Genomic DNA, 16,835 nt, shown 5'->3' on the forward strand with positions numbered 1-16,835 from the left:
CACTTCCTCTGATACCGAAATGGTTGGTAACCATCGTCAAATAGCTGAAGATATTCAACGCTAATCACGTTCTATCTGTTGGTTGCCTTGTCAAGCTGCTGGAAGTAAGTCATTTAGAATTCTGGCACACTGCTCCTGAACTAATCCTGCTGAGACCCGTCGGTCTATGGAGTCAGTAGGATGTTTCACTCTCTTCTCCAGCCCTGCGATGCCTCCGCCGCTTCTCCGCATGTCCCCTGGCCAGCATGCAAGCAGTAGCCACAGCCGCCAACACCAAACATGTATAAGCCTGAAGACCTGGGTTTCCCTCAGAAAGAGCCTTGTAGAAGCATTCGTATTGGCTGTAGCAAAATTAGTGACTGGATGCATCGACAGCTCAAATGGGAATCCCTGGATGTTCTTCTCAAGGAACAATATTGAGAAATTTTCGGGAAGACATTTGAATCTGATTGCAGAAGGATTCTACTGCTGCCAACATACATTTCACATAAAGACCAAAAAAGGGAAGATACGAGAAATAAGTGCTCATATAGAGGCAAAGAGACAATCCCTTTTTCCTCGCATGATTTGCAAGTGGAACAGGGACGGAAACGCCTAGTAGTGGTAGAGGATACCCTTCGCCACACACCATATGATAGCTTATGAAGTAAGTGTATTCTCGTAGATGTAGATGTAAATTTAGTCTTGCTATTGAGATGTCACTCCATCCATTTACAGGCACACAAAATTCATGAAACAATGTTGTCTCACATTTATTGAGAAAACAAAAGATGGAACTTCTGCTGCTGATTGTCTCTCAGTAAAAATCTTCGTATTAGCCCCTAATTTTCTCATTGTAGTCACTTTGCGAGACATATGTGAGAGGTTTTAATATGTTGGCCCACAACATTTAGAGCAAGCAATATAGAAACTTCCTGGCGGATTAAAACTGTGTGCCGGACCAAGACTCGAACTCGGGACCTTTGCCTTTCGCAGGAAAGTGCTCTACCAACTGAGCTACCCTAGCACGACTCACGATTCGTCCTCATAGCTTTAATTCCGCCAGTACCTCGTCTCCTATCTTCCAAACTTCGCAGAAGCTCTCCTGCATACCTTGCAGAGCTCAGTTGGTAGAGCACTTGCCCGCGAAAGGCAAAGGTCTCGAGTTAGAGACTCGGTCCGGCACACAGTTTTAATCTGCCAGGAAGTTTCATATCAGCGCACACTCCGCTGCAGAGTGGAAATTTCATTCTGGAAAGCGGTATAGAGCTCACCTCTCAACTCCAGTTTCGTCAGAGTCTCGATTACTTGTCATATTCTCACGAATCTTCCAGTCTTCGATATAAAGCATTTGAATCCACCTGATTTCTACGAGTAAGAGATGTCCCCTGCAATGTCACAGCTCCATGCTAATTATCTCGAAATACCATCACTTTCCGACAGCAGTATTCCATTAGTTAGGAAGCTGTCTAGTCCTCCACCCATCACTGACTGGGTAGACGGCAGTGACAACGAGAAAAATAACACACTAACGTACAGGAGGAGAAAATACGTGGACTGCGCAAAGAAACTGAATGGTTGTCTATAAATGTCCCCCTGCACATGTCCTAGTCTCCTCACCGTATTCCTACGATTAATACGCTATAAACACGACCGTGTAGTAGTGTCGGGGTCTTTGTTGATAGCATAGTTTCGTGAGAACTACATCACCTTTTTTCCAAACAGAGCATACCCCAATAATACGAATCTAATAGTATCACAGAGCTTCGGGTACACTAGACATTGAATCATTTGCATTGGTGCAACAGTCTTACAACACCACACATAATTCAGAGCTACTGCAAGAGTAGGGGGAGATTCAAGACTAAATCACAGCATTGCTCATTTTTTTTACCCTCATGTGTTGTTTGATAGTGGACTGACCATAATACTGTATTCCGTCTAGAGCAGAGTGTATCAGCATGACTTGTGCACACATGTGTTTATTTAGATCCAAGCTAAGTACTTACACGCTTATCCAACTATCGTATATGGAGATCCAATTGACCAACAGCAACAGTAGTCATATTAGTACCTCTTACACCTCGACCCAAACTGTAGTGCAATAGTCTCTAGGTGACATAACGGCGGGATCTGCGGTCACTCGCTTCCTGCACTGTCACACGGTCACTCGCTTCCTGCACTGTCACATCGCACCCTCGTTAAAAATACATGCAGATGAATTTGAGCCTGACATATTCTTCTGCTTTAGCTGACCGACTTGCCAGTTCATAGTGTTTTGATTGCTTCCTTAAAGATTCCAACAAATGAATCGGAACCACATATATGCATTCTACTTCAGATCACTCCAGACATGTAGTGATAGGCATTTTATGGCAGTTAACGCTACCGATGACAGTGTATGGGATTTCTAGTCCTATTAATGTGCAGTAGACTTAGTTGCATTCAGGTCAACTACGAACTCTACGACAGGTCTTCCCACCTGCTTGCATACAACTCCATCACCTACGAACTCCCCACATCTAAAAGAAATACACTGCAAGCAGCTGTACAGTACATGGTGGAGGGTGCATCGCACCAGTATTATCGATTACCCATCTATCCAAATCACACACGCTGATCGAGTAAAATATTTCCTATATAGTTCCATACATACCCTAATCCACCCTTTGTTTCCAGGAGAAATACGTCGTCTTTCGCGGAGATTTATTTTCTGTCACATATTCGAATGGATATGCCAACCTACACGAACCTAGCAACATCAACATGATGCTTTTGCTTTGCAGATTAGTTACTTAACACGAACAGATATGGGCTCACAGGATTGGGAGACAGCGACTATGAAGTGTTGAGCTGTCGAGTCGAAGGCACTGATCACCAGTACGTATCATTTAACCACAAATGGGTCCATGTGTATTAATGTCGGCATACCAGCTGACAATAATCTCAAAATTATATTGGACATTGAGAATGTGTACATAATGACGTATGATGATGGGGCTAATTCAAACAGAGTGGGAGAAGCTGTGCGGAAAACTGACACATATATCGAGAAGCGGTTGATGGCTAAGTGCAACACATTCCATCTGAGGCTTCCCATCTGCAACAGTAGCAATGTTAGTCCAAGAATACTCCTTGTTCTTGATTAACACACTGGACTCTCATTCAGGACGACGATAGTTCAAATCCATGTCTGGCTATTCATATTCAGGTTTTCTACGATTTCCCTCAATCGCTTCAGGCAATGGTTCCCTTGAAAGGGCATGGCCTATTTACTTTCCCATCCTTGACACATTCCGAGCTTGTGCTCCGTCTTTAATGACCTCAGTGTCGACGAGACGTTAAATCCAATCTTCCTTTATTGTGCTTGGTGTTGGTATTTTAAAATCAACAGCTCAATATTCGTCACAGGATGTATTTCTAAAGCAACATTGTGCCGTGAACACACACAAGGTCTGCAGGAAGTGGTATGTGGTGCAGTGGAGAAAGAGTAGATCTGTGATATTCTTTTGCTTGAGATAGTGGGAGCATTAAGATGGAGATGTGCTGTTCGCGATCTCTGTCACTCAATCATTCCAAGATCAACAAAAGTTCAGTGTAACATGGTATACCTACTCTGACTGGTTTTGCGTGCAATAAATGTGGAATTCAAAGAATACAAAATCAGTTATTTGCGAAATACTGTCGCATAGTTTCCAAGCGTCAGTCGATGCTTTTTAAGTACAATGATGCTGTGCATGGTGTATCCTCCCACCACTAACAAATGTTCCATTAACACTAGTCTTCCGCTCCATATACCTGCATATAGACTTCATCCTAATTTCGAAATGTAATCGTCTTACGATGAAAATACAGACCATACAGCGAAGCAATGGAATCAGATGTCTGTAGCATAGACACCAAACGTTTGTCAGGGCTCTTTAAGTAAAGTGATGCTGTGTGTGGTCCCCTCCACCAAGAAGAAGTGTGCTATTAAAACTACAGTATTCCATGCCACATGCGTGCATATAGATCCCCATTTGATTTCAAAATGTAATTTGCTTAGGAAAAAAATATCCAATAATATAGCAGTTCAATGGAATGAGATGTGTGTAACTTGATTTCCAAACGATTGTCAGGGGTATTTAAATACAGTGATGCTGTATAGGGTACTCCCTCCTATAATAACAAATGTTCCATTGAAACTACAGTACAGCACCGTATACGCCCCATACTGACTTTTGAAATGTACTTCCATGTCGCTAGCATTTAGACAGGATGAGCATCGAACAGTCCATTTTCATACATAAATCAGAGCTTAAAAACCAGTTTCTTTTAGCAGAGAGTTCTTATTATCACATTCCTACAGAAGTGGGAAGAGTCTGCAATAGAGTCACTGCCGGGAAGGTACAGTCGTCGACAAAACGAGCGAGACCTCTCGCCTGTTCGTTATGCTGATCCGCACAGCTTTAAAGTCTGCCACACGATCAACGAAGCTTTCGAGTCCGGATACATTGGGTACGCCTGTGCCACCACGAACAACAGCGACTGTTAACCATCCGTTACCATGAGTAAACGAATCATTGATGTCGATGCTGAAGTTCAGTCTGCAACCACAAAACACTGCAGGTCCGTCCAATAGAGAGTGTGCAGCGACAGATTTGATGGTATTCTTTTTCTTGTCGGCGGCAGATGTGGTCATTTCCACGTCTTCAATTGTTTTATATATAGTCTGTCTTGCGCGGCGACGATATCTTCTGTAAGTGCTACCAACATACAACGCACAGGCGTGAAATTGAAAACCTATCCGAAATTTGCCGGCCGAAGTGGCCGTGCGGTTAAAGGCGCTGCAGTCTGGAACCGCAAGACCGCTACGGTCGCAGGTTCGAATCCTGCCTCGGGCATGGATGTTTGTGATGTCCTTAGGTTAGTTAGGTTTAACTAGTTCTAAGTTCTAGGGGACTAATGACCTCAGCAGTTGAGTCCCATAGTGCTCAGAGCCATTTATCCGAAATTTGTCAGACTGTTTTCAACCATGTGTAAGACTATATCAATGCTGATTAGTGTGTTAACCACAACACCTAAATATAAGGTATAAATGAAAGAAGAAACGCTAATTAGTATGAACTGTACTAATAAAAATGAATTTCAGCTTATCGTGATAAAATAACTGTTTTAGTAAGACAAAGTATCCCAGATCGTTACGAATTAGCAAAATACACTCCTGGAAATGGAAAAAAGAACACATTGACACCGGTGTGTCAGACCCACCATACTTGCTCCGGACACTGCGAGAGGGCTGTACAAGGAATGATCACACGCGCGGCACAGCGGACACACCAGGAACCGCGGTGTTGGCCGTCGAATGGCGCTAGCTGCGCAGCATTTGTGCACCGCCGCCGTCAGTGTCAGCCAGTTTGCCGTGGCATACGGAGCTCCATCGCAGTCTTTAACACTGGTAGCGTGCCGCGACATCGTGGACGTGAACCGTATGTGCAGTTGACGGACTTTGAGCGAGGGCGTATAGTGGGCATGCGGGAGGCCGGGTGGACGTACCGCCGAATTGCTCAACACGTGGGGCGTGAGGTCTCCACAGTACATCGATGTTGTCGCCAGTGGTCGGCGGAAGGTGCACGTGCCCGTCGACCTGGGACCGGACCGCAGCGACGCACGGATGCACGCCAAGACCGTAGGATCCTACGCAGTGCCGTAGGGGACCGCACCGCCACTTCCCAGCAAATTAGGGACACTGTTGCTCCTGGGGTATCGGCGAGGACCATTCGCAACCGTCTCCATGAAGCTGGGCTACGGTCCCGCACACCGTTAGGCCGTCTTCCGCTCACGCCCCAACATCGTGCAGCCCGCCTCCAGTGGTGTCGCGACAGGCGTGAATGGAGGGACGAATGGAGACGTGTCGTCTTCAGCGATGAGAGTCGCTTCTGTCTTGGTGCCAATGATGGTCGTATGCGTGTTTGGCGCCGTGCAGGTGAGCGCCACAATCAGGACTGCATACGACCGAGGCACACAGGGCCAACACCCGGCATCATGGTGTGGGGAGCGATCTCCAACACTGGCCGTACACCACTGGTGATCGTCGAGGGGACACTGAATAGTGCACGGTACATCCAAACCGTCATCGAACCCATCGTTCTACCATTCCTAGACCGGCAAGGGAACTTGCTGTTCCAACAGGACAATGCATGTCCGCATGCATCCCGTGCCACCCAACGTGCTCTAGAAGGTGTAAGTCAACTACCCTGGCCAGCAAGATCTCCGGATCTGTCCCCCATTGAGCATGTTTGGGACTGGATGAAGCGTCGTCTCACGCGGTCTGCACGTCCAGCACGAACGCTGGTCCAACTGAGGCGCCAGGTGGAAATGGCATGGCAAGCCGTTCCACAGGACTACATCCAGCACCTCTACGATCGTCTCCATGGGAGAATAGCAGCCTGCATTGCTGCGAAAGGTGGATATACACTGTACTAGTGCCGACATTGTGCATGCTCTGTTGCCTGTGTCTATGTGCCTGTGGTTCTGTCAGTGTGATCATGTGATGTATCTGACCCCAGGAATGTGTCAATAAAGTTTCCCCTTCCTGGGACAATGAATTCACGGTGTTCTTATTTCAATTTCCAGGAGTGTATTATGCGCATTCGGCCGCGAAATGGTCTGTGTAAATATTCAGACCAGTCATACTGGATTACCGTTGCTGACCTACCATGAAAGTGTGCAAATTTAGCAATGCGTGAAGATTCAGTTAAAAATCATTCAGTGCCACACTTAAGTCAATTCAATTATTGACAGAAGCGGAAAAAGTAGACAGTAACAAGTATGAAATTCTACAAGAGTTTCATATCGACATCCACGGGGCGCCGGTACAGAATAAAGGTAGCAATAAAACGTATTGGGGGTGCGAGAATTTCTTAAAATTCCTTTACTGATAGTCTATCTGCCTCCATCTAGATTAGAACCGAAAACAAACCAGACCTCCCTTGCAGTAGCAAACACCTTTCACTACGCTAGCAGACAACCCAGGCAAACAGCCCTCTATTATTACCACAGAGATGAATAAACCGGAAAATTCGCAATGAAAATAGCAAAATTATCTGCAGTTTCTGTTGCACAGAGCTTTCTGAACTCAAAAACATGAATTGTCTACCTTTATGTCACCGCTTATGTGGCAATCATTCGGTATGTTTACCGAAATAACAAAAAACTGTTATTAGCAAGTAAATTTAGTAGGATAATTCTGCACCACCCCAGGAAATAAACGACGACGTAGCTGCCAAACGTATTCTACAATGTTTCAATTCTCCATTAGACGCGCCACAGCCAGAAAACGTTGATTAGCTGAAGTGTTCCTTAGGTAGCTAGCAATGGGAATGCTCGCGCATCTAAAACGCGGTGGCATTTATAGTGGGATCTGAATTACCACGTGTATAGGCAAATGGTTTTTATTTGCATTCCTGTAAACGTGATTTTTTTTTATTTAAAAAAATCTTTATTGATAACATCTATAATATTTATACAAAATTAACCCACCACCTTAGTGATTAGTGGGTCATAATAATACTACAGTGTTATATATTCAGCACCTAGTTTTATTGTTATTACAATGGTACTATGTTTATTATCGTGAGCTACAGACAGGATACAGTACAGGGTAATAGGCAGACTACAGTTATTGATCTACACTACTAGCTAATTGTTAGTTTTCTTACCTACTTGATAATTCCTAACTGCCTGCAGCGTTACAGGTGTGTCAGCGTAGATATAAACCTACTACTTTAGGCCCTGCTCATCGAGCTAATCCCGATGAGCGTGCCCCTGACACTGGGCAGGCCAAGATTGTTCGTCGCTGCAGGTTCCTAACGTTTAATCTATATCTAATGCTACAACAACTGTACTAATCTACATTAATTCCGGTGCTATTTGGTCTAGATTAGTGTACCCTGGTCCCCCTAGTCCTGCACGTGGCGGATTGCAACTAAAAGTCGACCTGTCCACGCACAGGCGGTATAGGATCAGGGTAATTCTACGCGTTCAGTATTTGTCTTTAGTCATGAAAGTCCCTCAAGTATGCTGTCAGTACTTTCCGTGATACCAGGTTTGCCAAACTATTTAGAGTTTCAAAAGTCTCTTCATGTCTTAATAGGTCGTATGTATTGTTATGTGGAAGTTGTTGCCTTAATGTCACTGCTACATCATCGAAAAGGGGGCACTCGTAAACCACATGGTCGGGAGTACCCTCCGTAGCGCCACAGTCACACTTGGGTGTAGCCTTTTTCCCAAACCGACACAAGTATGTCGGGTAGGGCCCATGACCAGTGAGAAAGTGTATTAGACCCCGTGTTGGCTCGAAATACTTCATCCCTAACCTTTCTTTTACATTTGGCAGGAACCCAAAGGTTCTTCTGCCAGTTCTATCCGTTTCCCAAGACTCCTGCCATAAGTCCTCACCCCTTCTACGTATTTCTCCCTTGTCCCTCACCAGAGCTCCCAGGATATTCTCTATTTTCATGTTATTCCCCTTCTTAACCCAATACCATGCTGCTTGCTCTCGTATTTTTATATCTAAAGGACAGAGCCCCATTATTATTAATAGGGCACTTCCTGGGGATGTTCTGTACGCCCCTATAGATCTTAATGGCATGTTTCTCTGTACCCTTCTCATTGCCATGGCAGGCACCACCCTTGTGAGCCTGTGTACCCACGCTCCCGATCCGTAACCCACTATTGAAGTCAGTATACTGTTGTGATATAGCTTGATTAGGTGTGGTGGAAGGTGGAATCGTTTGTGCCCTATGGAAGTAAGGTTGTTAAGTACTTGTATTGCTTTTTGGGTTACGGACTCAATGTGCCTTCCAAAGTTCCACCTTTCATCGATGATGACACCCAAGTAGCGAGTCTCTTGTCGTCTTATAACTGGTGAGCCTCCGATTCTGACTGTAGGGTTCCTTACTAGCTGTCCCTTCAGCAATAAGTACGTTGATTTTGTTGGTGAGATCGTCATCTTAGTATTTGTACACCACAGTTGTAATTTGGTCATAGCTCTGTCTATTTTTGGCTCGATGTCTTCGCGGCTCCGGCCGCCGACCAGCAGAAGGAGGTCATCTGCGTAGGCTATCACCTCTAGCACTTCTTCACTCTGCTGCAATCTATCTAAAAGTGGTTCCATATGGATGTCCCAGAACAGGGGACCTAAGACGGAACCCTGGGGACATCCCTTAGTTATAGTTTTTCCTACTCTGCCGCTAGGGGATGATAGCCAGACCTCCCGCCCTTCACAATAGCTCCTCAGGCAACCATATAGCGACCCTGGACACTCCTTCTCCCGCAAGCAGGATAAGAGCGAAGGCCACCACAGGTTGTCAAAGGCGCCACTGATGTCAACCATGATGCCAACAACGTACTTCTACGGGGTAGAGCCGCAGACCTCAGCCGCCAGAGTGATCGCGTCGGTTGCCGATCGCCCCGGCCTGAAGCCGAACTGCCTGCCACTCATCCCGCACAACACTCGGCGTGCAGTCAGTCTGTCAGCTAGCAATTTCTCGAGTAATTTCCCAAAGATGTCCAGTAGGCAGATCGGTCTATAGGACTTGACATCCGCTGGGCCCTTGTCGGGTCCCTTTTTGATGATCACAACATTTGCCTCTTTCCAAATTTTTGGGAATTTTTCCTGTCTTAGGCACTCATTGTATAGCTGGGTTAGTGGCGCCACCAGTTGGGGTGCCAGGAACTGCACCACCTCCGCCACAATGCCGTCTGAGCCGGGGGCTTTCCCTGTTTTTAATGATTTGATGTGGCCAGCCACCTCCTCTTCAGAGAAGGGGTAGACTGCCCTATCGTTTGCTATTCTGTCTGGATCTTCATTTCGTAGCTGGGACTGGCCTTCAGTGTCGCTAGTCTCATCGTCATCAGGCAGCAGGGACCGGAGAAGGACCTCGGCAGTCTCCTGCCAGGAATCCGTCATCCCATCCCCGTGCCTGACCGTTAATAGCATCATTGGGGATCGGATCTTTTCCCTAACTAATTTGTAGGGCACTCCCCATGGGTCCAAGGCCAACTGGTCCAGTACAAATCTTCCCCAACTTCGTATACTAACTTCTTTTAGTTCTTTTTGGAATTTCTCTTTTGCCTCCCGGTATTGCAGTAACCATCTTTGCTTTTCCCACCAGACGACACTGCGCTGGTAGTGCCTCCTCAGCCTTCTGACAGACTGACGCATTTCCTCAAGTTCAGCTGACCATGGTGACGGGGAGGCCGCCATGGCCCTCCTCCTGGTTGGAACAGCTGCCTTTACGGCTCTGGTAACTGCTCCCACCAGTTCTTCGGCCCACTTGTCTACGTCCAGGTCCTGTTGTGCGTGACCTTTTGGCAATGGAGGAATGTCGCACTCTCTCGCTAGTCTCTCCGAGTCAGCTCTCTTGAAATTCAGTTGCAGCTCCCACCCCATCGCCGAGTGGCACTCTCTATTTCCTAGGCTAAAAGTAATAAGATTATGGTCACTTGTTGTAGCGTTCTCTTTAACTTCCCAGTTCTGGATGATGTTGGCAGTATTTGGTGTAACTAGCGTTACGTCTATGTTGGTGCCAAGGCCCCCTCCCGCCGCATAGGTGGGAGGGTTGCCAGGTCTATTTGCCACTACAAGTTGTAACGCCATGGTCGTATCCTCCACTTTTTCGCCATTGTCATCTCTTGTGCCACTGTACCATAGGGGGGGATTTTGCATTTATGTCAGCTGTTATAACCAGTTTGCGTCCCCGCAACGCCGTGGCTACTCTTGTTAGGTGATCCAGATGTTGTTCTATATTGTCTCCATATTGGAAGTACATATTTATGAAGGTTATAATTCCCATGGGAGCCTGTAACTCCACGACGTTGCAGTGACTGGTGGAAAATTGTGCGAGTGCTGTTACTCGTAGAGACTGGTTCGTAATGACAATTGCCGCTTTGGGGGCATCCCCACTACTAGCTATTTGCCATGTAGCGGCTGCAAATGAAAGTTTCCCAGCTTGAGAGTACGGCTCCTGTAGGCAGAGTACGTCAAGCCCCCTCTCCTCCACCTCCCTTCGGAGCTCCTGCATCACAAGTCTGCTGTTATGCGTGTTTAGTTGTCCGACAGTTAGTTTAGTCATTATGGGAAGTAAGTATGTATTCTATCGTCAGGCCAGGTCTTACTCCAATCAAAGGCGATTCGACCGAGAGCTAGGACTGACTGGGTGTAGATGTCGTCTAAGTCAAATTTCTCCCCACGTCTTTCAAACACTTTCTTGAGTAAGTCTCGCAGGGCTGGAAGTCAGTGGGAAGGTTCACTGACTTTAGTTGTATTCTATCTACAGCCTCCATTACCGAGAAGGTGACCTTTCTTCCATTCTCATGTCCTACCCGTACCACATGTCGTAAGGTAGTGGTCAGGATAGTCGGCTGCTCCTATCTTGCCAATTGCATTGTATATTCAGTGTTAGGATACACCCTAACCGGGTCTACAGGCGGTAGCCTGACTACTGCGGTATCTGCCACAGTTGGATGTGCACTGGTGTTAGTAACTATGCTTTCTTGGAGTGGCTGTCGTTCAGTATGTTTAGGTTCTTGGGTAGGGGCCAGGGAGGCCGCCACCACCACAGGATGCTTCTGCCGCTCTAGATCTTTATTTGGCCTTACTCCCCGGTTTTGGGAAGGGGGAGCTGTGATATTTTCCGAGAAATCAGTTTGTATACATCTGTCCACCATAGGGGGATCTGTTTGAATTTCTTTCTCTATTGTCGTAAACGTGATTTGGATCGAAAGCGTAGCTATGATTAATATGCTGATGTATCGACTGCAACTGGAACATTTCGAATAAAGAGTAGGGGAAATTATTATGCGGCCCTCATCTTGTGGGAGCTATTTTCAAATGGTTCAAATGGCTCTGAGCACTATGGGACTTAACATCTGAGGTCATCAGTCCCCTAGAACTACTTAAACCTAACTAGCCTAAGGACATGACACACATGCATGCCGGAGGCAGGGTTCGAACCTGCGACCGTAGCAGTCGCGCAGTTCCGGACTGAAGCGCCTAGAAGCACTCAGCCACCGCGGCCGGCCGAGCTATTTTCGTTGTTAGGATTACGTCACGTAAATTAGTAAAAATGGAACCCTACTAGTCTCACTTTCTTGACCGTCTATCTGTCTACCAAACCCTTAAAACCTGTTTACCTCGAGTACGGGTGGACATAATAAACGGAAATGTATCGCACTTCCTGCGGTATACGGTCCCTTCGTGGTGTAAAAAAGTGAGCTATGTCAACGCAACATTTCCAATTTGTGTGGTTTGATCGAGGGTCTTTAGATTCTTTCATCGTACCACGTTTTAAGTGAGGTGGAATTTAATAGTGCAGCTGCTACAACAGCAGTTATATTTATCACTTTTTTCTAGCTTGTAATTCACATGCGACGTCCCAACCACTTAGACGAAACATGCTACTTCTGACCTCCATCCACCTCTGTACCACTACCCCTGAAGATCTAAGAACGGGACGGCTTGTTAAAATTTCTTCCAACATATGACCATCATCAAGGATCTTCCTATCGCATTCCTACAACAGTGGAAAGACTCTATGACACAGTCGCTGCCAGGAAGGTGGATTACCGATGAGGTGGTGAATAGATGTTTATAATTCTAAGAAAACAAGCATAAGCTATAGGAAAAATAATTGTAAGAACTGGCAGCTACTGCGATATTCCAGACATCAGCTCCATCAGAACATGTTTTCTTTCTGTTTTTACACGGTATTCCTACTGCCATCACATTGTCATCTTCATGTAAGAGACATGGTTTCTCAGCCCTGACAGATATATACTTTAGAAATATACACTACTGGTCATTAAAATTGCTACACCACGAAGATGACGTGCTACAGACGCGAAATTTAACCGACAGGAAGAAGATGCTATGATATGCAAATGATTAGCTTTTCAGAGCATTCACACAAGGTTGGCGCCGGTGGCGACACCTACAACGTGCTGACATGAGGAAAGTTTCCAACCGATTTCTCGTACACAAACAGCAGTTGACCGGCGTTGCCTGGTGAAACGTTGTTGTGGTGCCTCGTGTAAGGAGGAGAAATGCGTACCATCAGGTTTCCGACTTTGATAAAGATCGGATTGTAGCCTACCGCGATTGCGATTTATCGTATCGTGACATTGCTGCTCACGTTGGTCGAGATCCAATGACTGTTAGTAGAATATGGAATCGGTGGGTTCAGGAGGGCAATACAGAACGCCGTGCTGGATCCCAACGGCCTCGTATCAGTAGCAGTCGAGATGACAGGCATCTCATCCGCATGGCTGTAACAGATCGTGCAGCCACGTCTCGATCCCTGAGTCAACAGATGGGGACGTTTGCAAGACAACAACCATATGCACGAACACTTCGACGACGTTTGCAGCAGCTTGGACCATCAGCTCAGAGACCATGGCTGCGGTTATCCATGACGCTGCATCACAGACAGGAGCGCCTGCGATGGTGTACTCAACGACGAACCTGGGTGCACGAATAGCAAAACGTAATTTTTTCGGATGAATCCAGGTTCTGTTTACAGCATCGTGATGGTCGCATCCGTGTTTGGCGACATTGCGGTGAACGCACATTAGAAGCGTGTATTCATCATAGCCATACTGGCGTATCACCCGGCGTGATGGTATGGGGTGCCATTGGTTACACGTCTCGGTCACCTCTTGTTCGCATTGACGGCACTTTGAACAGTGGATGTTACATTTCAGATGTGTTACGACCCGTGGCTGTACCCTTCATTCGATTCCTGCGAAACCCTACATTTCAGCAGGATAATGCACGACCGCATGTTACAGGTCGTGTACGGACCTTTCTGGATACAGAAAATGTTCGACTGCTGCCCTGGCCAGCACATTCTCCAGACCTCTCACCAATTGAAAACGTCTGGTCAGTGGTGGCCGAGCAACTGTCTCGTCACAATACGCCAGTCACTACTCTTGATGAACTGTGGTATCGTGTTGAAGCTGCATGGGCTGCTGTACCTCTACACGCCATCCAAGCTCTGTTTGACTCAATGCCAAGGTGTATCAAGGCCGTTATTACGGCCAGAGGTGGTTGTTCTGGGTACTGATTTCTCAGGATTTGTGCACCCAAATTGCGTAAAAATGTAATCACATGTCAGTTCTAGTATAATATGTTTGTCCAATGAATACCCGTTTATCATCTGCATTTCTTCTTGGTGTAGGAATTTTAATGGCCAGCAGTGTGCCATGCTGATAGCTGGGTAAGAGTCGCCGGTGGTAGAACAGGAAGTAGACCCTTGAGGGAGAGTGGAGGTGTTTTCTCATTGACAGGTATCGAATATCAAAGGACGCTGACTTCTGGTCCGCGGTTGGTGGTATTTAGTATCATGATTTGTAATTACGACACTGGGCGGTTTTCGACCTCCACTGCATGCAGCTGCACGCTCGGCGCTCCTCCCGATGCCTGGCGGCGCCAAGACAGGCACACAGGGGGACGACCCAAAACAGTGTCTAATGTACCGCACTCCATTCCATTCCTTGGTACTGACAGTTATTACGTCATGGGAAGTGAGGGTGGGGAGGGGGTGCAGGTGTGAGCTCTATTCGCATCCTCGCCTCGTCAAAATCAGTCTGTCGCGCCAAGATGGCTACGGAGTGTTAATATCCTCGCATTGTAACAGCAGTCAAAACCAGGCGCGGCTCGCAATTAAAGGCTCTGAAGCGTAGCCCCCCATAGTATAAATAAATTTCTGAATAATGTATTGCAGAATTTAAATTATCAGAAAGTATTTCGTATAATTTCCAAACGGATTTAAATAATGCCAGTCAACGTTTTTGAAACTGTTGATATGTGATGTCACGTTATGCTTTTCGAAGAGGTAGTAGCTAGTCTTAAGGCTGCGCCTTGAACTCCCGCTTAGCTTTATGTAGCAGAAGTTGGCGCCATGTTTTCCACAGAATATAGCTCGTATGAGCTTCCCGAAGGCTCTGGTGTTTCAGCCTGAGGTTGTCCTACCAAGCGGCGTATTGCTTACATGAAAAGGGAATTAACAGAGTTGCTGAAACTTCGCTATCGAATACCTGTCTCTATATATCTCTAGTCTGCTTTGATACGTCTGTAATCGACGTTCAGTGTTACTGTTTTGATAGAGCTGTAGACAGGGTTTTTGCTTCTGCCATTGGCTTTTCAATCAACCGCTGGAATAAGTTTGCACAGCGCCGGCTTTAGGGTGGGGCGACTCGGGCGGTCGCCCAGGGCGCCGGGGCCCAAGGGGCGGCACGTACTAAACGCATGTAAAAAAAAAATTACGATTTACAGTCACTCATTTCGCGAAACTAAAATATTATTCAGTCTCATTCAACATACGTCGCTAATCTCACGAATGCGCGATGAATTCGGGGTAGCAGAAGAGAAATCATGCTGAATGCAATCTTCGTATTGTCTGCAACCATCCATGTTTGACGCGGGCTAGCACGGGCTCTACCAAAGCGCCTCTCTTATTTGTTTCAAGAACTGCAACAAGAAAGAGCCCATGCAGCCGCACCATCTCTCGTTTACAACAGAAACTACCGGTCGCTCCAAATAAAAGAAAATACAGACTGTGAAATATACATTACATTATGATTTAATTAATACGAATGTATTTATATCGAATATTTGTGACTTAATGACTCATGTACATTAATTAATAGATCATGCAATGCGTGCACTGCATTCATAGAGAGTTCTCCCCTAACTTACTGAAATAATACAGCGCCACACAATGTTTGTTAGACTGCATATGTTGGCAGCGCTACGATTTGCACCCGCATGTCAGTAATTGTCAGTAAGAGTCGGAGGCAGCGGTCATGTTTTCGTGGCTGAATAATTGTGAGTGAAACGAGTGTCGTGACTGTGTCAACATTTTAATTGTCTGGTAGGTGCGAAAAACATTTTTATCTTTCAGTTCAGGTTTTTTTTTAGTTACGTCTACTGATAGGTGAATTTCTTTATTTGTTATAGATCGAATATTGTGGTCGCGAAATAGAGCAGTGTCCAAGCAATAATTTGTCAAATTATTAAATCATGCCAGAAGAGAAGGAAATGATCAAAAAAAAGCTTTCTGGTTCAGAAAATCGGAAAAGAAAAGCTGAAAAAGAAAAAGTTCTTGAAGAAACTAAAAAGCACATGAATATTTATAAGTACCTTAAAGGAAATTCTAAGGCAAATACTTCAGATATTGAATCAAAAGTCCATGTATCAGCAAATATTTCTTCAGACTGTGAACAATTATACACAAAAAATATACAATCACCTATTGAAGGTGATCAAATTGACCAGCGCAGTACATCTTTGCATGAATCCTCTGATATTTCTCCAAGTCAAAATCAACACATGACATCTGTGGTCGATGAAAGTATCAACGTTCTTGCAATAAAAGAATACAATGTTCCTGATGTAGGTACGTGGCCAAAAGTACTTAATGCTAGAGATATAGATCGCATTATAATATGTGGACCCTCACAAGTATGTCTAAATAACTTTCCAAAAGATGAAAATGGGCGTCATTTCTCTTCAACTCATTACACAAGAAAACTATCAAACGAAGAAACTATCAGACGACGGTGGCTAGTTTATTCTGTATCAAACGACAGTGTCTTTTGCTTTTGTTGTCGACTGTTTGATTTAAAGTCAACTACTAATTTGACTACCACTGTGGGTTTCAGAAATTGGAAACATTTAAGTGAAGCTCTGAAACTGCATGAAAATAGTCCTAACCACAAAAAAGCATTTACTCAATGGCCTGAAGCTGAAATCAGGTTTAAAGCTGGATTAACTATTGACAAGGAAGAACAAAAGCTAATTTCTAAAGAAAGTT

At 45.5% G+C, this 16,835-nt stretch overlaps 1 protein-coding gene across 1 annotated transcript in view; it reads left to right on the top strand.

The window, feature by feature from the left end:
* Positions 1–16,042: 16,042 nt before the first annotated feature.
* The window catches only part of LOC124722246 (trichohyalin-like), a 127,854-nt gene continuing 127,061 nt past the window's right edge, over positions 16,043–16,835 (top strand). Inside the window, exon 1 of the mRNA XM_047247436.1 lies at positions 16,043–16,483. Within this exon, the coding sequence (XP_047103392.1) occupies positions 16,043–16,483 (441 nt within the window). The remainder of the gene's footprint in view (positions 16,484–16,835) is intronic.

This window comes from Schistocerca piceifrons, chromosome X (assembly GCF_021461385.2).
Source record: "Schistocerca piceifrons isolate TAMUIC-IGC-003096 chromosome X, iqSchPice1.1, whole genome shotgun sequence".
Taxonomy (NCBI): Eukaryota; Metazoa; Arthropoda; class Insecta; order Orthoptera; family Acrididae; genus Schistocerca; species Schistocerca piceifrons.